At 40.0% G+C, this 22,315-nt stretch overlaps 1 protein-coding gene across 2 annotated transcripts; it reads left to right on the top strand.

Moving 5' to 3' along the window:
• The first annotated feature begins 16,564 nt into the window (after positions 1 to 16,564).
• LOC309668352 (serum amyloid A-2 protein-like) lies at positions 16,565 to 20,491 on the top strand. 2 transcript variants are annotated; one of them, XM_082478022.1, is made up of 4 exons: positions 16,565 to 16,689; positions 17,267 to 17,361; positions 19,675 to 19,813; positions 20,204 to 20,491. In XM_082478022.1, exons 2-4 carry the CDS (start codon positions 17,271 to 17,273, stop codon positions 20,364 to 20,366), a joined length of 393 nt encoding a protein of 130 aa, XP_082334148.1. In that variant the 5' UTR covers positions 16,565 to 16,689; positions 17,267 to 17,270; the 3' UTR covers positions 20,367 to 20,491. The 2 variants fall into 2 exon arrangements, with proteins under 2 accessions (XP_082334148.1, XP_082334149.1); XM_082478023.1 differs by having other exon boundaries at positions 16,625 to 16,689; positions 17,270 to 17,361.
• Positions 20,492 to 22,315: the final 1,824 nt, after the last annotated feature.

Genomic DNA, 22,315 nt, shown 5'->3' with positions numbered 1-22,315 from the left:
CTGTACAAATATCATGCTGACACCAGGCAAAATGATATAATTTTACTTCATCATAGAAAATATTTAGTTTTCTCCAACGATACTGTGCACACTCTCTCATAGAAATGAAAATTAGGAACACCATGTGCAAATAAACTGTTAGTCATTGTGGTAGCTGATGAGAACCCTTGGGAGAAATAAATGAATATTTTGAATTTCCAAAGTACTGTGCTGATTATCAGAGGGGCAAGTTAGCAGAGAACACTCTGTGAGACTAGAGGAGAGGGAAAAAGGACACACTGTATTTCTCCGAGTCTAAGACCCCTAGACTGAAAGATGTGTTACTATTTATACACCACCAAGAAAAAAGATGCTACCATTTAGATTCAGACATAATGTTTTCTTATCACTCTGAATTTTTATTTTACACTTACTGAGAGAGTTCTTTTAAACTTAGACATGGATTTTAATCTTACCTCACTCTTGTGTATAAACAAAAAGGAAAGCATACACAAAATGAATCCTAAAGCAATGACAACAATTTCATGAGGGCTGCCTGGTCATTAGTGAATGTAAGACACGTCCTAGTTTCAGAAATGTATAATCAAGAAATGTGTGGTTTAGAAATGATGAAATATGAGATTTAAATGTAAACCTATACAAGTTCTCTCTCTCTCACTCTTTTTACTGAGAAGAAATAATAATAAGCTTTGAGCTGTTATTAATCATCAGGTGTGATGGGCGTGCTCCTGAGGTGAGGTTCAGCTTCACACCAGCCCCTCAGCTATGGAGGACCTCCCCAGAGTGGAGCAGGTTATCCACAACTGGTCCTGACAATGGTCCACGTTCCAAGCTCCCTCCCTAGCTGAGGGGTCGCCTCACCTGGCGCAGCACTGCCTTTCCTCTAACCTCAGGGGTCTTTCCAATGGATTCCAGTGGAGCCCCCAGAATGACTGAGGGCCTTTTCTCTTCCTGCAGAGATGGCAGATGGGAAAGAGCTCACCCCAACTCCTTCCTAGTCCCACTCCACCACCGCCTCTTTAAACTCTGCTGGCATGGGTATTCCACCCTTTAGAAATCCCCAGAGCAGTCACCGACTCCTACACATGTCAACTCTCTCAAGAACTCCCTCACCACACTCCCTTCTGCTTTGATAGGGGCACCAGAATGAGCTGGGAGTGTTTGCAGTGAGCATGCACCCAGCTGAGAACTGAACAGGCATTCTTCTTTTCTTCTTGGCACCCTGAACCAATTTGAGGAAATCACCTCTCTCCACAAATACTGCACTCCCCACAAGGCTGACAAGCCTGCCGTCTCTCCCTCCCTTTCCTCTGGCGTTTCCTAAGTGGACCAGAGGTGGAATGGGTTGGGGAGGTGTTGATTGCAGAGGCCGGCACTGCTGCCTCTTTGTCAGCCTTGGGAGTTTACTGAGGTCTGGCCCTGCTTCCTGGATGCCCTCTCTAGGGTGTGGCGTACTTGGAGCCACTGTGTCCTCAGCTGTGGGTGATGGAAAAGAAGCATCACTCAACAGCCTGTTTTTCACTCTCGGGTGCAGAGGGAGCCCTTTCACAATTCTCTAGTTTCCCAGGTTTGCTTTTTGAAATCTGTAATTTATGGGAAAGAAGACCCAGGTCCTCTCTGAGAATAGTGTGCTTGGTTTACACACACATTTATTACCTATGGAGCCCTGTCAAACCACTCTGTTTAAACCGTATTTGCAAAATCTCCCTTCAATGACCCACTGATACGTTTCCTGAAAGAGTTGGGCAAACAGACAATAACTCAGGCTGGCCCGCGTGGCTGGTGCCTGAACCATCTGACCTGGGAGGGAGCCGGTGCACTGAGATCATCCTTTATTCTCTGCAGGGTGGACTTGGGACTGTCCAAAAGATTCTAACAAAGAGTCTCTAAAAGCCTCAATTTATCCTTCCGGTAAAGATGCCTACAGAACTCGTTCGTCCTCTTATTCACTATTCAACACTCGTTTAATGATCCCCCAGTATGTGGCAGGAACTGTGCTGGGCCCTGAGAATCTGAGAGAGACAAGATCAGTGCTCTCATGCAGGTACATTTCACTGGCGAGGTATTATTAAGCTAATCAGTATTTAATGAAATTGAATTAAAATATATTGTCCAGTTATTTGTTTATGTGCTATAACAGCTGCCAAGTTCAGGTGTCAACTCTATAACCTATGGCTAAGAATCCAAACGCTCAGTCTTCACAGGCTGGATTTGAATTTCGGCTTTGCCACTGACTTTGTGGTAGGTAAGGGTAGTAACATGCAAAAATGATTATGATAAGCTGTGGAGTGAAAGAGCAGAACATAAAACGATAGTATTATATCACCCTGTTTTTGTGTAAGGGTTCATATGTCTACATGCACTGAGACAACAGATTGGAAACATGAAGTTTCTACAGAGGTTCTTCCTGCACACTGGCCCCCCCCACACCGCCCCGTCTAGGCTGATGAAATTAGTATTGCTTTTATTTTCATCTTTATATTTATTTTAAAATTTTCAATTTTCTTCAGTGAACATGTTTGTCCAATAAGATTCATTAAGTCTGCCTGTGTCTAGGCATTTTCCAAGGTACTGAGTATGATGATGAAGAAAACCAACAACCCAGTTCCTGTCCTGATTGGGATTCCAAGGATGAGACAAGGAAAAACAGCAAATGTCCATTTATAATATAGTTGACCTGTATATGCCTCTCTCTCTTTACACACACACCTCCCCACAACAACACTAAATGTGCAAACACATGCATACACATAAATAATGCACCCAAATTAACCACAATTATAAGATAAGAATCGATAAACGTGTCAGAGTCACATAAAAAATGTATAATGGAAGATAAGAGGAAAAAAGATGTCCCTAATCTTCATGTGCCATATTCCATCTGTTAATAATCCTATTCTGACCTTTTCTTTTCCATATGATTTCTTTTTCTCTGAGGACTGCATCTCTTTCAGTGTTAAACAATGTGTTTCCAGCACTTGACCTTGAAAACTACAGGCCCTACTCATCTCTGGCGAAAGAAGTCTCCTCAAGATAAGAAATAGAAAATGTTCTCTCTATCCTGGAACTGCAAGAATAGCAGATAGGATCACAAAAACTGTATCCAGAAAAGTTATTTCTAACAGAGGAGTTTTTTTAAAAAACAAAAACAACAAAAGAGACATCAGAGATTGTCACTGTGTCCTGTGAGAGCAACCCTGTAATATTTTATTTATTATTTAGACATTAATCTGTGTATTTGAAGCAAAATTCTTTTTTGATGGAAGCTTTTAGACTGGAAAAGCGGATAGCTGGGTCATGCCAAGGCAACGGCACTGAGCTATAGAAGTCCTCAAAACTGCTGGAGGGCATGTGGGCAGGGCTGTCCTCCTGGACAGCAGAGTGACACTTCACAGTGAAAATAAGGATATGCACACCAGCAATATCACTCCTTTGATATACATGGCACATTGCGGATGTCATCTTTTTTCTGGTCTAATGCATGTAACGACTGCTTGTTTCATTTGCGTTTTTCTGGTTACTAATGATTTGTGCATCCCTCTGTGAGCTTATTACTTATTGTGTGTTGTCTGTAAACTATTTTTTGCGTACCTTTCACCCATTTTTCTATTGGGGTTGCCGTCTTTTTCTTAATGAGTCACAAAAGTTCCTTGTATATTTGAAATATTAATCCCTTGCCGTAATTTAGACGTTGCCTTTTCCCATTCTCTACCTGAAAATAAATTCTTAATTTTCATGTAATGCAATTCACCATTTTATGTCTTATGTTTTGTGCTTTTGAAGTTTTGTTTAAGAATTTTTCCCCATCTCTACATCACAAATATATTATTTGATATTCTTTTCTATTAACTTTATAGTTTTACCTTCATGTTTACATATTTAATACTTCTGAAGTCAACATTTGTATATGTATTAGGTAAGGATCCAGTTTTATTTTTCTCTTTCCAAAACTATTAAGTAACCCATCCTGTCTTCAATGATTTGTGATGTCTCCTTGATCATATACTAATGTCCTATATGTGTGACCCTAGCTCTGCACTCTCTATTCTATCCCATTGGTCAATATATCTTTTGTTGAGCAAATACTACTGTTTTTTACTGTGCTCTTCTGTATGTCTTAACACCTCGTATGGTAAGTGCCTCTGCTTAATATTCTCCTTTTTTAGGATTGACTTTTGTATGCATGAACCTTTATTTCTTGATATGAATTTTGGAGTAATTTTCTTCAGTTCTGGGAAAATTCAACTGGAATTATCATTAGAATTGCATTAAATTTGTGGATTAATTTGGGGTAGAATCAACACGTCTACAATATTAAGTCATCCCATCAGTGAGCCAGGAACTTCTCTCCATTTGTTTGAATCATCTTTTAAGGTGTTTATTAGAGGTTTGAAATCTCCATTGTGGTGCTGTGTATTACTGGTGAAAAAAGTCCTTAGGAATTTTATAGTTATGTTGTTACCATGAATTGTTTATTATTATAAATCATATTTTCCATTTGGTTATTTCTGCTATGGAGAAATGCTTTTGGTTTTTGGATCAAGTGTTGGGCAACCTTATTAAATTTCCTTAGTAAGTCTACAGTTTGTTGATTTTGTGTGCTTTTTGAGGTTGAAGATTATACTAACTGCAAATATGACAGTTTCATCTCTGCCTTTCCAATCCTTGTATCTCTTACTTTTGAAACTTTTCTGTGGCTTTGGCCAGGGCTTCCAGAACTGTGTTACACAACAGTGGTGATAGTAGCATTCCTTTTCTCATTCCAGATCCTGAACGGCAATGAATTAAAGGTTTTTCCATTAAATAAAATATGTGCTGTAGCTTTTTGGCAAATAACCTTATAAAATTGAGAAATTTCACTCTGATACGTAGTTTTCTAAAGGATTTTAAAAAAGAAACCATAAATATGCCTTCAGCTTTATCAAATGCTTTTTAAAAATCAGTTGAGATAATATTATTTTCTCCTTTAAGCTATCATTGTGGTGAATTACATTGATTCTGTAATGTTGACATTCCAAGAATAAACCACACTCAATTATGAGGCATTTTTAATGTTCATATTTGGTTTGGTAACACTATGCTGTGTTTTGAATTTTTTGCACCTTTGGAATTGAAATGGGACTATTTTTTTCTTGTATTGCCCATCTCTTGTTTTAGAACCAAGTTACTCTAGCTTCTTTAAAATGAGCTGTCCTACTTCATTCTTTACCTGTTTTCTACAACAATCTGTGTAACTTAGAATTAACCATCCCCTGAGATTTTAGCAGACTGTCTTGAAAAACCATCTGGCCTTAGTGGGGGATACTGGGAGGAGAGATCTTTGACAACCACTTCAACTTATCTAATACTTATTTGGTTTCCTAAAGATGTCTATGTCTCTTTGCATCAAAAGGATGCTTACTTGTCTGGAACCTGTGCTCCGCAGCAGGAGAGGCTGCGACGGTGAGAGGCCTGCGCACCGCGATGAAGGGTGGCCCCCGCTCGCCGCAACTGGAGAAAGCCCTCGCACAGAAACGAAGACCCCACACAGCCAAAAATAAATATAAATAAATAAATTTTTTAAAAAAAGGATGCTTACTTAAACAAATAACCTTGAGGGTGTTAGTTCATCTAAATTAACAAACGGTGTGTCACCGGTAAGTTGATTATATGAAGATCTGAGAACAGTGACTCTGTATTAAGCCCAAATTTGAACAAGGAAAGGGGAACTCAGATTAATCTCATTTGGGTCTATATAGGGAATCTCTCTGTCTCTGTGAACTCGTTCTAACTAGCTCAGAATAATGCTGCTGAAGAGCTTTTATGCTGAGAAATGCTATAGTCGTTTAAAGGTAGGATAATTATTGGGTTTGGTTGTGTTGTAGTTATTGTTGTTGGTTTTTTTTGGCCGCGCCATGCGGCAGGTAGGATCCCAGTTCCCCAACCAGGGATCAAACCCAAGTCCCCTGAATTGGAAAAATGGAGTCTTAACCACTGGACCTCCGGGGAAGTCCAGTCGTTGTTCATTGCTGTCTTGTGGCTTCTGCCAGAAGAATGCAGGTGCAGTCTTACCTGTGAGCCACCAGTGGTTGACTGAGAGGAGAAACATGGTAGATCTATTCTCTTAAATGGCTGTTTCTAGGTTTGATAGTGAGTTGTATTAGACTTGTGTGTGATTCTAGGAAGTCGGTCATTTCTTTATGACACTTGCAGTCCAGTGGAGGGTGTTTTCCTGCACTCTTGGAGCATGGGAAGAGTGAGGAGCCCCCCACAGCACAAAGCACCCACCTTCTAGCAGGTTGCCTCACCTCAGTATTAGGGAGCTGCTGCCCTCTACCAGATAAACATATAGGTAAGTGTAGGTCCTCGTCTCAGGAAGCTCAGAGCAGCTGTGTAAAAAATGTTTCCTTTTCTGATGTATGCATTTGCCCCCCATGTTTATTTTCTTGGGGAGAAAATGCAGTCATATAATCAAGAGTGTACACAAGAATTTAATATTTCTTAAGTTGTTTGAATGTAATATTCTCTTTTAATCTCCCTGAGTGAACTGAAGGATAGGGAATGGGGAATCCACCCTTTCTGGTGCTGAAGCTGTGTATTTGCAGAAGCTGCCCTTGCCTCAAGGATGGGTTTGTCAGTGCCTAGAAGAACAAAGAAAGGATCTGTGGAACTTGGAATTAGAAGTAGTCCCAGGCATGCGCTGGGAATTAAGAGGTGTCTCTCTGGAAGAAAAAACAAAAAACAAAAAACAAAAACCCTGACTTAAGTGTTTGTCAATTTCCATGGTGTAAATACTGCCACCACGGCTAATTTCAAATGACCAAGACTTAACAGTTGGCTTGCAAAATCCCAGAAAATTTAACAGTTAGCTCTCCTGAGCTAGTATGAGCTGATTCCAGAACACCAGAAGGTAATCCACTTCCAAAGGGTAGAGACTACCAGCTATACCTTTGAAACTAAGTTGAAAGTTTCAAAGAGTTCCCAGGTGAAAATAGGAAGCAAACCAAACTCTTTTAAAAAGCACTGGCTTGGGACTTCCCTGGCAGTCCAGTGGTTAAGATTCTCAGCTCCCAATGCAGGGGGCACGGGTCTGATCCCTGGTTGGGGAACTAGGATCCCGCATGACGCACAGCATGGCTTAAAAATAAATAAATAGATAGATAATAAAAAGTATTGGCTTTTTAAGAAAACTCTCTTGAGAGAAAAATTAAAGTTTACTTCCCACAGTGCTTGCAAAGATAGCTACGTCATAGGTTATATATATATATTCTGTACCTTGAGCAAATACATTAATAAGTTATAGAAGTTGGTTGTCAGAGAATGAATAAGATAATTTTCCACTTTAAAAGATAATTCTTAATGGAAAAAAAGCTACAACAAAGGTAAACATTAGTGTTCATCAAAAGATACCATAAAGAAACTTTTTAAAAAAGCAAATTTATTAGACAACTTTGCAGTTGCTAGGATTAAACTTATTACTCTAAAAATTGATAAATAAAGGGAAATAAAGCATTTTAAAAGAATTAGTGCATACCTGTACATTATAATTTTGTTGAATCATAAGTTTGTTAAATATAAAACCAAATACATTACTCCCATAAAAATGACTGAAAACATGAAAATAAAAGCCACAAACTGGGGGAAGATATTTGTAACAAACATAATCAAAAAGGCTTTATATGAAGTATATAAAGAACTCCTACTAATCAATAAAAAAGGAAAAAGAAATAAATAATAAATTTCACAGAAGAGGAAGTACAAATGGCTCATCAATATGCAAAAATGGGGAATCTCATTGACAATCAGGAAAACACAAATTTAAACTACAATGTGATACTATTTATCACTCACCAACTTGACGTAAAAAATAAATATGGCCTAGGATGTGGAGCAAGGGAGCCATGTATCCACTACTTGTGGGAATATAAATATATATTGTAAATATATATATATATAACCATTTTGGAAAGATAATTTGGTATTACCAACTAAAGTTCAAAATAATCAAATTCTATTTCACTTCTAGGTCTGTACCATTTGAACTCTTGTAACGGGATATTTGCACAAGATTGCCAGAAACAACACTGTAACAGCAAAACAGAAAAAACCCAGATGTTGAAATAAGCTGTGATACATTCATACTTGGCAATAGTCTTCAGCATTGAAAATGAAAGAACTACTGCAACAGTCATCAACATGCCTGTGTCTAAAGAACATATTGTTGACCAAAATAAGCAAATGACTAGTGAATCCATACAATAGAAATCTATTTACAGAAAGTTCAAAACCTGGAAAAATCTTAAAAATATACTGTTTATGGATATGCATATGTGATTAAAAAAACAATTTTTAAAAAAGCAAGGGAGGGCTTCCCTGGTGGCGCAGTGGTTGAGAATCTGCCTGCTAATGCAGGGGACACGGGTTCGAGCCCTGGTCTGGGAAGATCCCACATGCCGCCGAGCAACTGGGCCCGTGAGCCACAACTACTGAGCCTGAGCGTCTGGAGCCTGTGCTCCGCAACAAGAGAGGCCGCGATAGCGAGAGGCCCGTGCACTGCGATGAAGAGTGGCCCCCGCTCGCCGCAACTAGAGGAAGCCCTCACACAGAAACGAAGACCCAACACAGCCCCGAAAAATAAATAAATAAATAATAATTAAAGGTGCTAATAATTAAAAAAAAAAAAAAAAACTTTAGCCCATATCAATTTCATTCAAAAATCTCCCACTAAATTAAAAAAAAAAAAAAAAAAGCAAGGGAATGATAACACAAAGTTTGGGAAGGAGTTTACCTTTGGAGAAAGGGCAGGGAGAAGCACGCAGCAGAGAGAGGGACACAAGGGGCTTCTGCGGTGTTAGTAATATCTTTTTCCCTGTGTTGCTTGGGGGACTTCCAGAGGGGGGATACTTTAAAAGTTTTAGATGGTAAAGTAATATATTAAGTTTAATTATTCTGCCACTGATCCTTCATATGAACAAAATTACATAAATTCTAAAACTGCTCAACAAAAGATATGGTCATAGCACACATTTTTTCTTTTTTAAAAATTTTTATTGAAGTATAGTTGATTTACAATGTGGTGTTAGTTTCAGGTGTACAGCAAAGTGAATTGGTTATACACACATTGTTTCTTAAATCATTCTAGTAATTTCCAAATAATTTTTTGATTTTTTAGTTGGTGTGTGTATTGTCTGACACAGCTGAGACTAGTCAAGTGGTGCCCTTTCTGTGCCATGATTTGACATGGGGTAGCAGTGTACTCTTCAATACTTACCCATCAAATTGAAGCTGCTGTATGATGTGTAGTCTCAATAACTGGAGAAAGAAAGGGTCCATGGTGCCGAATTCTTTCTGTACCTTGTAAGGTAACATGTTCAATTAATTAATGCTGGGATATAATCGACATAGAGCATTATATTAGTTTCATGTGTACAGCATAATGATTCGATATTTGTATATAGAGTCAGCCCTCCATATCCACGAGTTCCATACCCAAGGACTTAACTTGGATCTAAAATATTTGAAAACCAAAATTTCCAGAAAGTTCCAAAAAGCAGAACTTGAATTTTTTGTGCTCTGGCAACTATTTACATAGCATTTACATTGCATTAGGTATTATAAGTAAACTAGAGATGATTTAAAGTGTATGGGAGGAAGTGCTTAGGTTATGTGCAAATACTATGCCATTTTATATAAGGGACTTCAGCACCTGAGCATTTTGGTATCCACAGGGGTCTTGGAATGGATCCTCTGCAGATACTGTGGGACAGCCGTATTGTGAAATGATCACCACAAGAAGTATAGATAACATCCATCACCACACATAGTTACAATTTTTTTTCTTGTGGTGAGAACTTTTAAGATTTATTCTCTTAGCAACTTTCAAATACACAGTACAGTATTACTAACTATAGTCGCCATGCTGTACATTACATCCCCAGGACTTAATGATTTTATAACTGGAAGTCTGTACGTTTTGACCCCCTTCACTCCTTTTACTCATCTCCCACTCCCTGCCTCTGACAACCATTAATCTAGTCTTTGTATCTATGAGTTCAGCTTTTGATTTTTTTTAGATTCAGCATATAAGTGAGATCATGTGGTATTTGTTTTTTTCCATCTGACTTATTTTACTTAGAAAAATGCTCTTAAGGTCCACCCATGTTGTTGCAAATGACAAAATTTCCTTCTTTTTTACAGCTGAATAATATTCCACTGTGTGTATATGTGTGTATGTGTATATACATATACACATATATATGTATGTATGTGTATATACATATACACATATATATGTATGTTGTATATAAATAACATTTTCTTTTTTTTTTAACATCTTTATTGGAGTATAATTGCTTTACAATGGTGTGTTAGTTTCTGCTTTATAACAAAGTGAATCAGTTATACATATACATATGTATACATATGTTCCCATATCTCTTCCCTCTTGCATCTCCCTCCCTCCCACCCTCCCTATCCCACCCCTCTAGGTGGTCACAAAGCACAGAGCTGATCTCCCTGTGCTATGCGGCTGCTTCCCACTAGCTATCTATTTTACGTTTGGTAGTGTATATATGTCCATGCCACTCTCTCACTTTGTCACAGCTCACCCTTCCGCCTCCCCACATCCTCAAGTCCATTCTCTAGCAGGTCTGTGTCTTTATTCCCGTCTTACCACTAGGTTCTTCATGACCTTTTTTTTCCCCTTAGATTCCATATATATATGTTAGCGTACAGTATTTGTTTTTCTCTTTCTGACTTACTTCACTTTGTATGACAGACTCTAACTCCATCCACCTCACTACAAATAACTCAATTTTGTTTGTTTTTATGGCTGAGTAATATTCCATTGTATATATGTGCCACATCTTCTTTATCCATTCATCTGTTGATGGACATTTAGGTTGCTTCCATGTCCTGGCTATTGTAAATAGAGCTGCAATGAAGATTTTGGTACATGAATCTTTTTGAATTATGGTTTTCTCTGGGTATATGCCCAGTAGTGGGATTGCTGGGTCGTATGGTAGTTCTATTTTTAGTTTTTTAAGGAACCTCCGTACTGTTCTCCAGAGTGGCTGTATCAATTTACATTCCCACCAACAATGCAAGAGGGTTCTCTTTTCTCCACACCCTCTCCAGCATTTGTTGTTTGTAGATTTTCTGAGGAAGCCCATTCTAACTGGTGTGAGGTGATACCTGATTGTAGTTTTTTGTTTTTTTTTTTTAAAATGTGATGATCCATTTATTTATTTATTTATTTATTTATTTATTTATTTATTTATTTATGGCTGTGTTGGGTCTTCGTTTCTGTGTGAGGGCTTTCTCTAGTTACGGCAAGTGGGGGCCACTCTTCATCGCGGTGCGCCGGCCTCTCACTATCGCAGCCTCTCTTGTTGCGGAGCACAAGCTCCAGATGCACAGGCTCAGTAATTGTGGCTCACGGGCCTAGTTGCTCCATGGCATGTGGGATCTTCCCAGACCAGGGCTCGAACCCGTGTCCCCTGCATTGGCAGGCAGACTCTCAACCACTGCGCCACCAGGGAAGCCCCTGATTGTAGTTTTGATTCGCATTTCTCTAATAATTAGTGATGTTGAGCAGCTTTTCATTGCTTCTTGGCCATCTGTATATCTTCTTTGGAGAAATGTCTATTTAGGTCTTCTGCCCATTTTTGGATTGGGTTGTTTGTTTTTTTAATATTGAGCTGTGTGAGCTGTTTATAAATTTTGGAGATTAATTCTTTGTCCATTGATTCGCTTGTAAATATTTTCTCCCATTCTGAGGGTTGTCTTTTGGTCTTGTTTATGGTTTCCTTTGTGTGCAAAAGCTTTTAAGTTTCATTAGGTCCCATTTGTTTATTTTTGTTTTTATTTCCATTACTCTAGGAGGTGGATCAAAAAAGATCTTGCTGTGATTTATGTCAAAGAGTGTTCTTCCTATGTTTTCCTCTAAGAGTTTTATACTGTCCGGTCTTACATTAAGGTCTCTAATCCATTTTGAGTTTATTTTTGTGTACGGTTTTAGGGAGTGTTTTAATTTCATTCTTTTACATGTAGCTGTCCAGTTTTCCCAGAACCACTTGTTGAAGAGACTGTCTTTTCTCCATTGTATATCCTTGCCTTCTTTGTCATAGATTAGTTGACCATAGGTGCGTGGGTTTACCTCTGGGCTTTCTATCTTGTTCCATTGATCTATGTTTCTGTTTTTGTGCCAGTACCATATTGTCTTGATTACTGTAGCTTTGTAGTATAGTCTGAAGTCAGGCAGTCTGATTCCTCCAGCTGTGTTTTTTTCCCTCAAGACTGCTTTGGCTATTCGGGGTCTTTTGTGTCTCCATACAAATTTCAAGATGATTTGTTCTAGTTCCGTAAAAAATGCCATTGGTAATTTGATAGGGATTGCATTGAATCTGTAGATTGCTTTGGGTAGTATAGTCATTTCCACAATATTGATTCTTCCAATCCAAGAACATGGTATATCTCTCCATCTGTTGGTATCATCTTTAATTTCTTTCATCAGTGTCTTATAGTTTTCTGCATACAGGTCTTTTGTCTCCCTAGGTAGGTTTATTCCTAGGTATTTTATTCTTTTTGTTGCAATGGTAAATGGGAGTGTTTCCTTAATTTCTCTTTCAGATTTTTCATCATTAGTGTATAGGAATGCAAGAGATTTCTGTGCATTAATTTTGTATCCTGCAACTTGACCAAATTCATTGATTAGCTCTAGTAGTTTTCTGGTGGCATCTTTAGGATTCTCTATGTATAGTATCATGTCATCTGCTAACAGTGACAGTTTTACGTCTTCTTTTCCAATTTGTTTTCCTTTTATTACTTTTTCTTCTCTGATTGCCGTGGCTAGGACTTCCAAAACTATGTTGAATAATAGTGGTGAGAGTGGACATCCTTGTCTTGTTCCTGATCTTAGAGGAAATGCTTTCAGTTTTTCACCATTGAGAATGATGTTTGCTGTGGGTTTGTCATATATGGCCTTTATTATGTTGAGGTAGGTTCCCTCTATGCCCACTTTCTGGAGAGTTTTTATCATTAATGCGTGTTGAATTTTGTCAAAAGCTTTTTCTGCATCTGTTGAGATGATCACATGGTTTTTATTCTTCAATTTGTTAATATGGTGTATCACATTGATTGATTTGCATATATTGAAGAATCCTTGCATCCCTGGGATAAATCCCACTTGATCATGGTGTCTGATCCTTTTAATGTGTTGTTGGATTCTGTTTGCTAGTATTTTGTTGAGGATTTTTGCATCTATAGTCATCAGTGATATTGGTCTGTAATTTTCTTTTTTTGCAGTATCTTTGTCTGGTGTTGGTATCAGGGCGATGGTGGCCTCATAGAATGAGTTTGGGAGTGTTCCTTCCTCTGCAATTTTTTGGAAGAGTTTGAGAAGGATGGGTGTCAGCTCTTCTCTAAATGTTTGATAGAATTCGCCTGTGAAGCCATCTGGTCCTGGACTTTTGTTTGTTGGAAGATTTTTAATCACAGTTTCAATTTCATTACTTGTGATTGGTCTGTTCATATTTTCTGTTTCTTCCTGGTTCAGTCTTGGAAGGTTATACCTTTCTAAGAATTTGTCCATTTCTTCCAAGTTGTCCATTTTATTGGCATAGAATTGCTGGTAGTAATCTCTTAGGAAGCTTTGTATTTCTGCGGTGTCTGTTGTAACTTCTCCTTTTTCATTTCTAATTTTATTGATTTGAGTCCTCTCCCTCTTTTTCTTGATGAGTCTTGCTAATGGTTTATCAATGTTGTTTATCTTCTCAAAAAACCAGCTTTTAGTTTTATTGATCTTTGCTATTGTTTTCTTTGTTTCTATTCCATTTATTTCTGTTCTGATCTTTATGATTTCTTTCCTTCTGCTAACTTTGGGTTTTGTTTGTTCTTCTTTCTCTAGTTCCTTTAGGTATAAGGTTAGATTGTTTATTTGAGATGTTTCTTGTTTCTTGAGGTAGGCTTGTATAGCTATAAACTTCCCTCTTAGAACTGCTTTTGCTGCATCCCATAGATGTTAGATTGTCGTGTTTTCATTGTCATTTGTCTCTAGGTATTTTTTGATTTCCTCTTTGATTTCTTCAGTGATCTCTTGGTTATTTAGTAACGTAGTGTTTAGCCTCCATGTGTTTGTGTTTTTTACATTTTTCCCCCTGTAATTCATTTCTAATCTCATAGCATTGTGGTCAGAAAAGATGCTTGATATGATTTCAGTTTTCTTAAATTTACTGAGGCTTGATTTGTGACCCAAGATGTGATCTATCCTGGAGAATGTTCCGTGCGCACTTGAGAAGAAAGTGTAATCTGCTGTTTTTGGATGGAATGTCCTATAAATATCAATTAAATCTATCTGGTCTATTGTGTCATTTAAAGCTTCTGTTTCCTTATTTATTTTCATTTTGGATGATCTGTCCATTGGTGTAAGTGAGGTGTTAAAGTCCCCCACTATTATTGTGTTACTGTCAATTTCCACTTTTACAGCTGTTAGCAGTTGCCCTATATTTTGAGGTGCTCCTATGTTGGGTGCATATATATTTATAATTGTTATATCTTCTTCTTGGATTGATCCCTTGATCATTATGTAGTGTCTTTCCTTGTCTCTTGTAACGTTCTTTATTTTAAAGTCTATTTTATCTGATATGAGTATTGCTATTCCAGCTTTCTTTTGATTTCCATTTCCATGGCATATCTTTTTCCATCCCCTCACTTTCAGTCTGTATGTGTCCCTAGGTCTGAAGTGGGTCTCTTGTAGACAGCATATATATGGGTCTTGTTTTTGTATCCACTCAGCAAGCCTGTGTCTTTTGGTTGGAGCATTTAATCCATTCACGTTTAAGGTAATTATCGATATGTATGTTCCTATGACCATTTTCTTAATTGTTTTGGGTTTGTTTTTGTAGGTCCTTTTCTTCTCTTGTGTTTCCCACTTAGAGAAGTTCTTTTAGCATTTGTTGTAGAGCTGGTTTGGTGGTGCTGAATTCTCTTAGCGTTTGCTTGTCTGTAAAGCTTTTGATTTCTCCATCGAATCTGAATGAGACCCTTGCCAGGTAGAGTAATCTTGGCTGTAGGTTCTTCCCTTTCATCACTTTAAGTATATTATGCCACTCCCTTCTGGCTTGTAGAGTTTCTGCTGAGAAATCAGCTGTTAACCTTATGGGAGTTCCCTTGTATGTTATTTGTTGTTTTTCCCTTGCAGCTTTCAATAATTTTTCTTTGTCTTTAATTTTTGCCAGTTTGATTACTATGTGTCTCGGTGTGTTTCTCCTTGGGTTTATCCTGTATGGGACTCTCTGTACTTCCTGGACTTGGGTGGCTGTTTCCTTTCCCATGTTAGGGAAGTTTTCAACTATAATCTCTTCAAATATTTTCTCGGGTCCTTTCTCTCTCTCTTCTCCTTCTGAGACCCCTATAATGCGAATGTTGTTGCATTTAATGTTGTCCCAGAGGTCTCTTAGGCTGTCTTCCTTTCTTTTCATTCTTTTTTCTTTAGTCTGTTCTGCAGCAGTGAATTCCACCATCCTGTCTTCCAGGTCACTTATCCATTCTTCTGCCTCAGTTATTCTGCTATTGATTCCTTTTAGTGTAGTTTTCATTTCAGTTATTGTATTGGTCATCTCTGTTTGTTTGTTCTTTAATTCTTCTAGGTCTTTGTTAAACATTTCTTGCATCTTCTAGATCTTTGCCTCCATTGTTTTTCCGAGGTCCTGGATCATCTTCACTATCATTATTCTGAATTCTTTTTCTGGAAGGTTGCCTATCTCCACTTCATTTAGTTGTTTTTCTGGGATTTTATCTTGTTCCTTCATCTGGTACATAGCCCTCTGCCTTTTCATCTTGTCTATCTTTCTGTGAATGTGGTTTTTGTTCCACAGGCTGCAGGATTGTAGTTCTTCTTGCTTCTGCTGTCTGCCCTCTGGTAGATGAGGCTGTCTCTGGGGTGAATTTTTAATGCTCTTGTCCTGAAGGGTTTGCTGCCTTCTTTCTATTTTCTGTTTCAACTATGTTCTGTGGCAAGTGGTTTGCACTTTACAGTCACCTCGAGGCTAGAGAACCCGGGACTGCCTCGCCTTCTGGTCGTGTTCTCCAAGCGGGTACGACCACTTAAAGACTGGCAAACCGAGCTCAATGCGGCATTCTACCACCTTCCCACCCCTGCTGCACTTCTGCCTCCTGATGACTTACACCCACGGGTTTCCTGGGTTTCTATCTCCTTCCTTTCTGACTCTTGTACCCTGGGGTCCCAGCTTCATCCTGAGCTGTCCCTTGCAATGGCCCCATACTGCTCTTCCTTTTGCCCCGTATCCTCACATTCTTTAGGCAATCAACTCTTTTTTCTCATATTGATTACCCTTCACAGCAAATGTCAGTACATTATCATGTGGGGGAAAACAGCTTTCCCCACCAGGAGTGAGACTGGAAACAGATAGAAGCAGCCCACCTTGCTACACTCTTGAAAGCTGCCAGATTGCACAATCCGGGAAAATTAGATGTGTGAAGAATAACCCTGCTGTTTTGAAATGCTGTCAAGAGGGATTTCCCAAATTTCTTTCTTTCTTGTTTGTTTTTTTTTTCTTTTGGTTCAAACCTGTCTTCTCATTTGCTCCACTAGCCAAGTGTCAGTATATAAAGCACCAGCCCTGTCTCCCAGACAGGCAGCACAGGCAGCTCAGCTTCGCCGGCAGCCTCAGCAGGAAGGCACAGCCAAAGGTGAGGTGCTAGAACTTTCCAAACTTTTCCTCTTTGGAGATTCTCTCTTTTCACCAGCATTCTTGTGCTGCAGCCCAGCCCTCTGCTTCCTTCCTGAATCTACTATTCGGACAATCAGAATTCACCAGTTGTGAATACTTTGGGGGGTAGGGGTTCCATATGCTTCTTCTGTGTGAAGTCAGTGATAGGTAGAGCAGGCAGTCTACAAATGCTTGTGCATTGTTTACCTCATCTCATATTACAGAGAGGTATATTGCCCAAACTCCTAATGCCTTTGGGAAACTTGCTGTGCAGTTGGGTTTCAGGGCTGATAGGGGATGACCGGACTGGAAAGTGGTTTATACCAAAAGCCTGCCCATTGCAATCCCTCACACAGGAAATCATTGGGATTCCAATGAGACACACGGAAATGAGAACTGGATCCTCTGTAATGCTATCTATCTATCGTCTATATATTGAGATAAAATTCAGTGGAATATATTTTTGGAATGCAAGGGTGTATCCACATTACAAAACAAAAACAAGAACAAAAACCCAGACCAGTCATCCTTGTTTGTGTCTGCTCATCTCCCTGCAGCAGGATGAAGCTTTCCACGGGCATCATTTTCTGCTTCCTGATCCTGGGCGTCAGCAGCCAGAGATGGGCTACATTCCTCAAGGAAGCTGGTCAAGGTAAGGATCAAAGGATGGGTCAGGGGAAGGATGCATCTGAAGCTCCCAGGATTCACCTGAGCAGAGGCCACATCCCCACAGGGCAAAGGCCATAAGAGGGAAAAAAAGGAGCTTGGTTTTCCTGGTAGCACTTCCCCAGGTTTTTCTGGCCAGCTTTGCACCCTTGGGATTCCCAAGCCCGAGGTCACATAGAGTTTGGGCCCCAACTTTCAGCAGGAGTGAGGAAGAGATCTGGGTTCCGGAGGTGCATGTTCCCTAAATACAAGTGGGGCTCCGCTGCCCCCTTGTGGGCAAGCAGGGATGGCTCATTTCCAAGTCTCAGGTACCATGAAGTGGATGCATTAAATGGGTGGGGAATGTTCACCCTCCCCATCCACTTAATAATTATAACTAAAATACCTGAGTTTTTAATACCTGCTAGGCACTGTTCTAAGAGTTTCGCATGCATGAGTGAACTCCTTGTCATCCTCATGTTTTAATCCTTTAGTCCTGCAATGTTGGTACCATTATCTCTTACCAGAGAAACTGAGGCACCAAGAGATTAAGACACCTAACAAAGTCCTCCAGCAGAGTGGGATTTAACCCAAGACATTGAGCTCCCCCAGACCTTGCTATTAACCAAGGTACTATATGCCTCCCAGACAAGAGTACACGTGGGAGAGTGAGGGATTTGTGAACACATGTCCTGCTCTGTATCTGAGCAAATGGCAAATAGTAGGGATGTGGTGCCTTTAGAAGGCAACTTGATAGAGCTCCTCTCCCCATCATAAATGGCACAATGAATTACCTTGACAATGGTTCTACTGAGGCTGAGACCTGGCCAGAAACCAATAGCAAGAGATATGTACCTCACTAGCCAGAGTGAAGTAGCAAAAATGTTTATTTCACAGAATTATTTTGTGTTATTATTTTTCTGTGATAGTTACTGAATAATTGTTTTAAGAGTTTGCTGGCCATTCTATCTAAATTCTCACAGATCCAGCTAAAAATATTTTTTCATCTCTTAGGTCAGTGTTTTTCAAAGGGCTGTTCTAGGGCCACTTGCATGAGAATCACCCGTGGTCTGGGATGCTTTGTGGAAGGCAGGTGCCTGGGGCGACACACAACCCTTCCCCTGAGTCACAATCCCTGGGGTTGAGACTGGAAATCTGGCCTTTATTAAGCACCCCACTTGATTTTTATGCACACTGAAGTGTGCACAGTACCTCTGGTTTTGCTGACCTTAGGTGACATGATATGCCAGGCATTTTGCAAATACTTTTTAAGAAAGTCTGGACTTCAAGGATCTATTTAAATCAGTAACTCAGTGGGAATAAGTATAGTAGGAATGTCATAACTCTCAACAAAACTATCTTTCCAAATGCCAGACATGACAAATATATAATATGAAGATAAGTTATCTCATAGAGTCATTATATAAACCCTGATTATAACTCTACATTGGATTTTTCTCTTTGTCATGATAAGTTTTATTTTTTAACTTTGCCATTTAATTCTAGCTGATCAGAGTCCTTCTGTCCATAACTCCCTTCTCCTCATCTTCATTCTTTTTCTTTTTTTTTGTCCCACTCTTCCTAAGGATTAGAGAGGTCATAGTATACTGAGCACCTACAACGTTTTAGCCGTTAAACGTGTATTTCCTCAGTTCTTCCATGTAACCACTCTGAGGGAGGCAATACTCCTCCATTTCATTGGAGAGGACACTGAACTTTAGAGTTGGTGCATCGGTTGCCCTTTTTCTGCATCTGATTACCCTGTTTCTCCAAAGCTCTCTTAGGGAACTCACCTTTATCACCTGCTGATTGAATTTTGACAGTTGGCCAGGTCCAAATATGTCCCGGACATTCAGATGTACTCAGGACCGAGTTGTCCTCACTTTGTCCACAGGGATGGATTTCTCCCCTTGACTAGGTTGGGAGCATCCTATGTCTGCAGCCTCCCTCAGAATCGCCTTTGTTCTCAAATTCTGGTCAGAGGGTTTCCTGTATCTTTCCAGGTAGAGGTTCATTGTACAACCAAACATCCCTTAAAGAGCATCCAACCTCCTCTTCACACACATCACACACAACCAAAAACGAAGTACCAAGAGACTTAGGATGGAATCAAACAGAGTAAAACTTGCACCAAGTATAATTCTCATAACATTAACCCAGGGAAGTGAAAAGTAAAGGAATATTCATTTCAAACCAATATAATAATCTCCAAGGGCTTAGTCAAAGGCTGAAATCTGGACCCAGTGGGAGGGAAATGTTTTCTTTCTCTATTTTGCTGAGACGTGATCACGTTCATATCATCACTTTCTTTTCCTCCCAGGGGCTAAAGACATGTGGAGAGCCTACTCTGACATGAGAGAAGCCAATTACAAAAATTCAGACAAGTACTTCCATGCCCGGGGCAACCGTGACGCTGCCGAAAGGGGACCTGGGGGCGTCTGGGCTGCTAAAGTGATCAGGTACCAGGGGCCTTGAGGATGCAGAGGTGGGTGTGAGAGCCTCGGACAGCCAGGAGGGGCCAAGCCCTGGAGAACTTCCTGTAGGGCTGTGGCCTCTCCTCCTCTTATCCACCCTCACCCTCTGTGTCCTGTGCGGGGTCTGAGTGGCTGAAGAGCAGAGCAAGGCTGGTGGGACAGACGATTCCCAAGCCTCCCCCATGGGTGCTGTTCACCCAGCATAAGGGGACCCGCAGGGCTGAGGTGTGCTGAGCCCGGGCAGCCTCAGGCTTCATCCCCTCTTTCCTAGCTCCTGTCAGAGTCCTTGATTCCTTGGAAAGAGGAGAGATGGGGAGGGTGGGCTGTTGCTCGTCTGCCCTGGAGTAATCCCCTACCTGCCCTCCTCCATTCCAGCGATGCCAGAGAGACGATTCCGAGAGTCACAGACTTTTTTAAACATGGAGACAGTGGCCACGGACTGGAGGACTCGAGGGCCGACCAGGCTGCCAATGAATGGGGCCGGAGCGGCAAAGACCCCAATCACTTCAGACCTCGTGGCCTGCCCGACAAGTACTGAGCTGCCTCTCACTCTGCTCAGGAGACAGGGCTCAAGCGAGTGGGGACAGTGCTGAGCTAGGTTGCTATATTCTGTATCTGTAGTTCTTTATAGTTGATTAAGAGCACATAAAAATGTTTAACAAATGCTTGTGAAATCCAGTTTGTCCTTGGCATTTGGAAACAGCATATGACAGTCTTCTTGGGAACATGAGCCTATTTAATACCATGGGGATGATCAATAAAATCACAGTTTTTAAAAAGGAGATAACGCACTAATAAACAAGAGTAATAATTTGGGGTAAAACTACACAGTCATCCATTGGTATCTGCAGGGGATTGGTTTCAGGACCCCTGCGGATAGCAAAATCCGCAAATACTAAGTGCCTCATATAAAATGCCATAGTAGAGTTGGCTCTCCACATCCGCTGAGTGGAACCCACCCATGTGGAGAGCAGGTCAGCTGTATGTCCAGAACACAGACTCTACTATATAAACCATATATGTACCATTATATGGACCAATTATCAGTCCATAACTCCCTGTTCCAAATCATGGAAAAGATAATAAGAATACCATGAACAACTTTGGCAATAAAGCTTAAAACTTGATAAAAATCAACAAATTCTTAGAAAAATACAACTTACAAAAACTGACTCAAGAAGAAATGAAAACTTGGATTATTCTATAATTATTGTAAAAGACCAAATCTTCCCCCAGAGAAAACAGCAGTCCCAGATGGTTCTATAGACAATTTAACACTTCAAAAAAACAAATGATTTTTTTTTGTACAAACAATTCCGCAGAGTAGAAAATATCCCCATCCTTTCTGTGAGGGTAGGAAAATTTGACACCATGAAAATCGAAGGAAAATTTAAGCAGTCAGAACTTTACAAGACTTGCTTGGTGGTACAGTGGTTAAGAATCTGCCTGCCAGTGCAGGGGACACGGGTTCAAGCACTGGTCTGGGAAGATCTCACATGCCCCCGGGGAACTAAGCCCGTACGCCACAACTACTGAGCCACGCTCTGAAGCCTGTGAGCCACAACTACTGAGCCCATGCACCAGAACTACTGAAGCCCGCATGCCTAGAGCCCGTGCTCCGCAACAAGAGAAGCCACCGCAGTGAGAAGCCCACGCACCACAACGAAGAGTGGCCCCCACTCGCTGCAACTAGAGAAAGCCTGAGCGCAGCAACGAAGACCCAACACAGCCGAAAATAAATTAATTAATTAATTAAAAAAACTAGGTAGCTAAAAAAAAAAAAACTTTACAGAATATTACCAATAACAAGTTGTGAAGCTGAAAGAAACTTTCAGCCACTGATAATTTCCTAAACTACCAATAATAATTTTAAAAAATTTAAACTGGGCTTCCCTGGTGGCACAGTGGTTGGGAGTCTGCCTGCCAATGCAGGGGACATGGGTCTGGGCCCTGGTCTGGGAGGATCCCACATGCCACGAAGCAACTGGGCCCGTGAGCCACAATTACTGAGCCTGCGTGTCTGGAGCCTGTGCTCCGCAACAAGAGAGGCCGCGATAGCGAGAGGCCCGCGCACCGCGATGAAGAGTGGCCCCCGCTCGCCGCAACTAGAGAAAGCCCTCGCACAGAAACGAAGACCCAACACAGCCATAAATAAATAAATAAATAAATTTAAAAAAATAAGTTAAAAAAAAAAGAATATGGCAGTGTTATTAAAAAAAAATTTAAACTATGCTAAAGACAGAATTACCTATTTTTTGTTACAGAAAATGATCTTACAAAGTCACTGTTATATAAAAAAATGATCAAAGAAACCTCAGCAAAAAGTATATTAAAAAAAGATTGTAAATAGGCAGAGCACAGAGGATTTTTAGGGCAGTGAAACTAATTACTCTGTATGATACTATAATGGTAGATATCTGCCATTATAAATTTCCAGAGCCATAGAATGTACAACACCAAGAGTAACCCTAATGTAAACTATGGACT

The sequence above is a fragment of the Balaenoptera physalus genome, assembly GCF_965194825.1.
Source record: "Balaenoptera physalus genome assembly, chromosome: 10".
Taxonomy (NCBI): Eukaryota; Metazoa; Chordata; class Mammalia; order Artiodactyla; family Balaenopteridae; genus Balaenoptera; species Balaenoptera physalus.
This window is presented reverse-complemented; position numbering and strand designations above follow the sequence as displayed.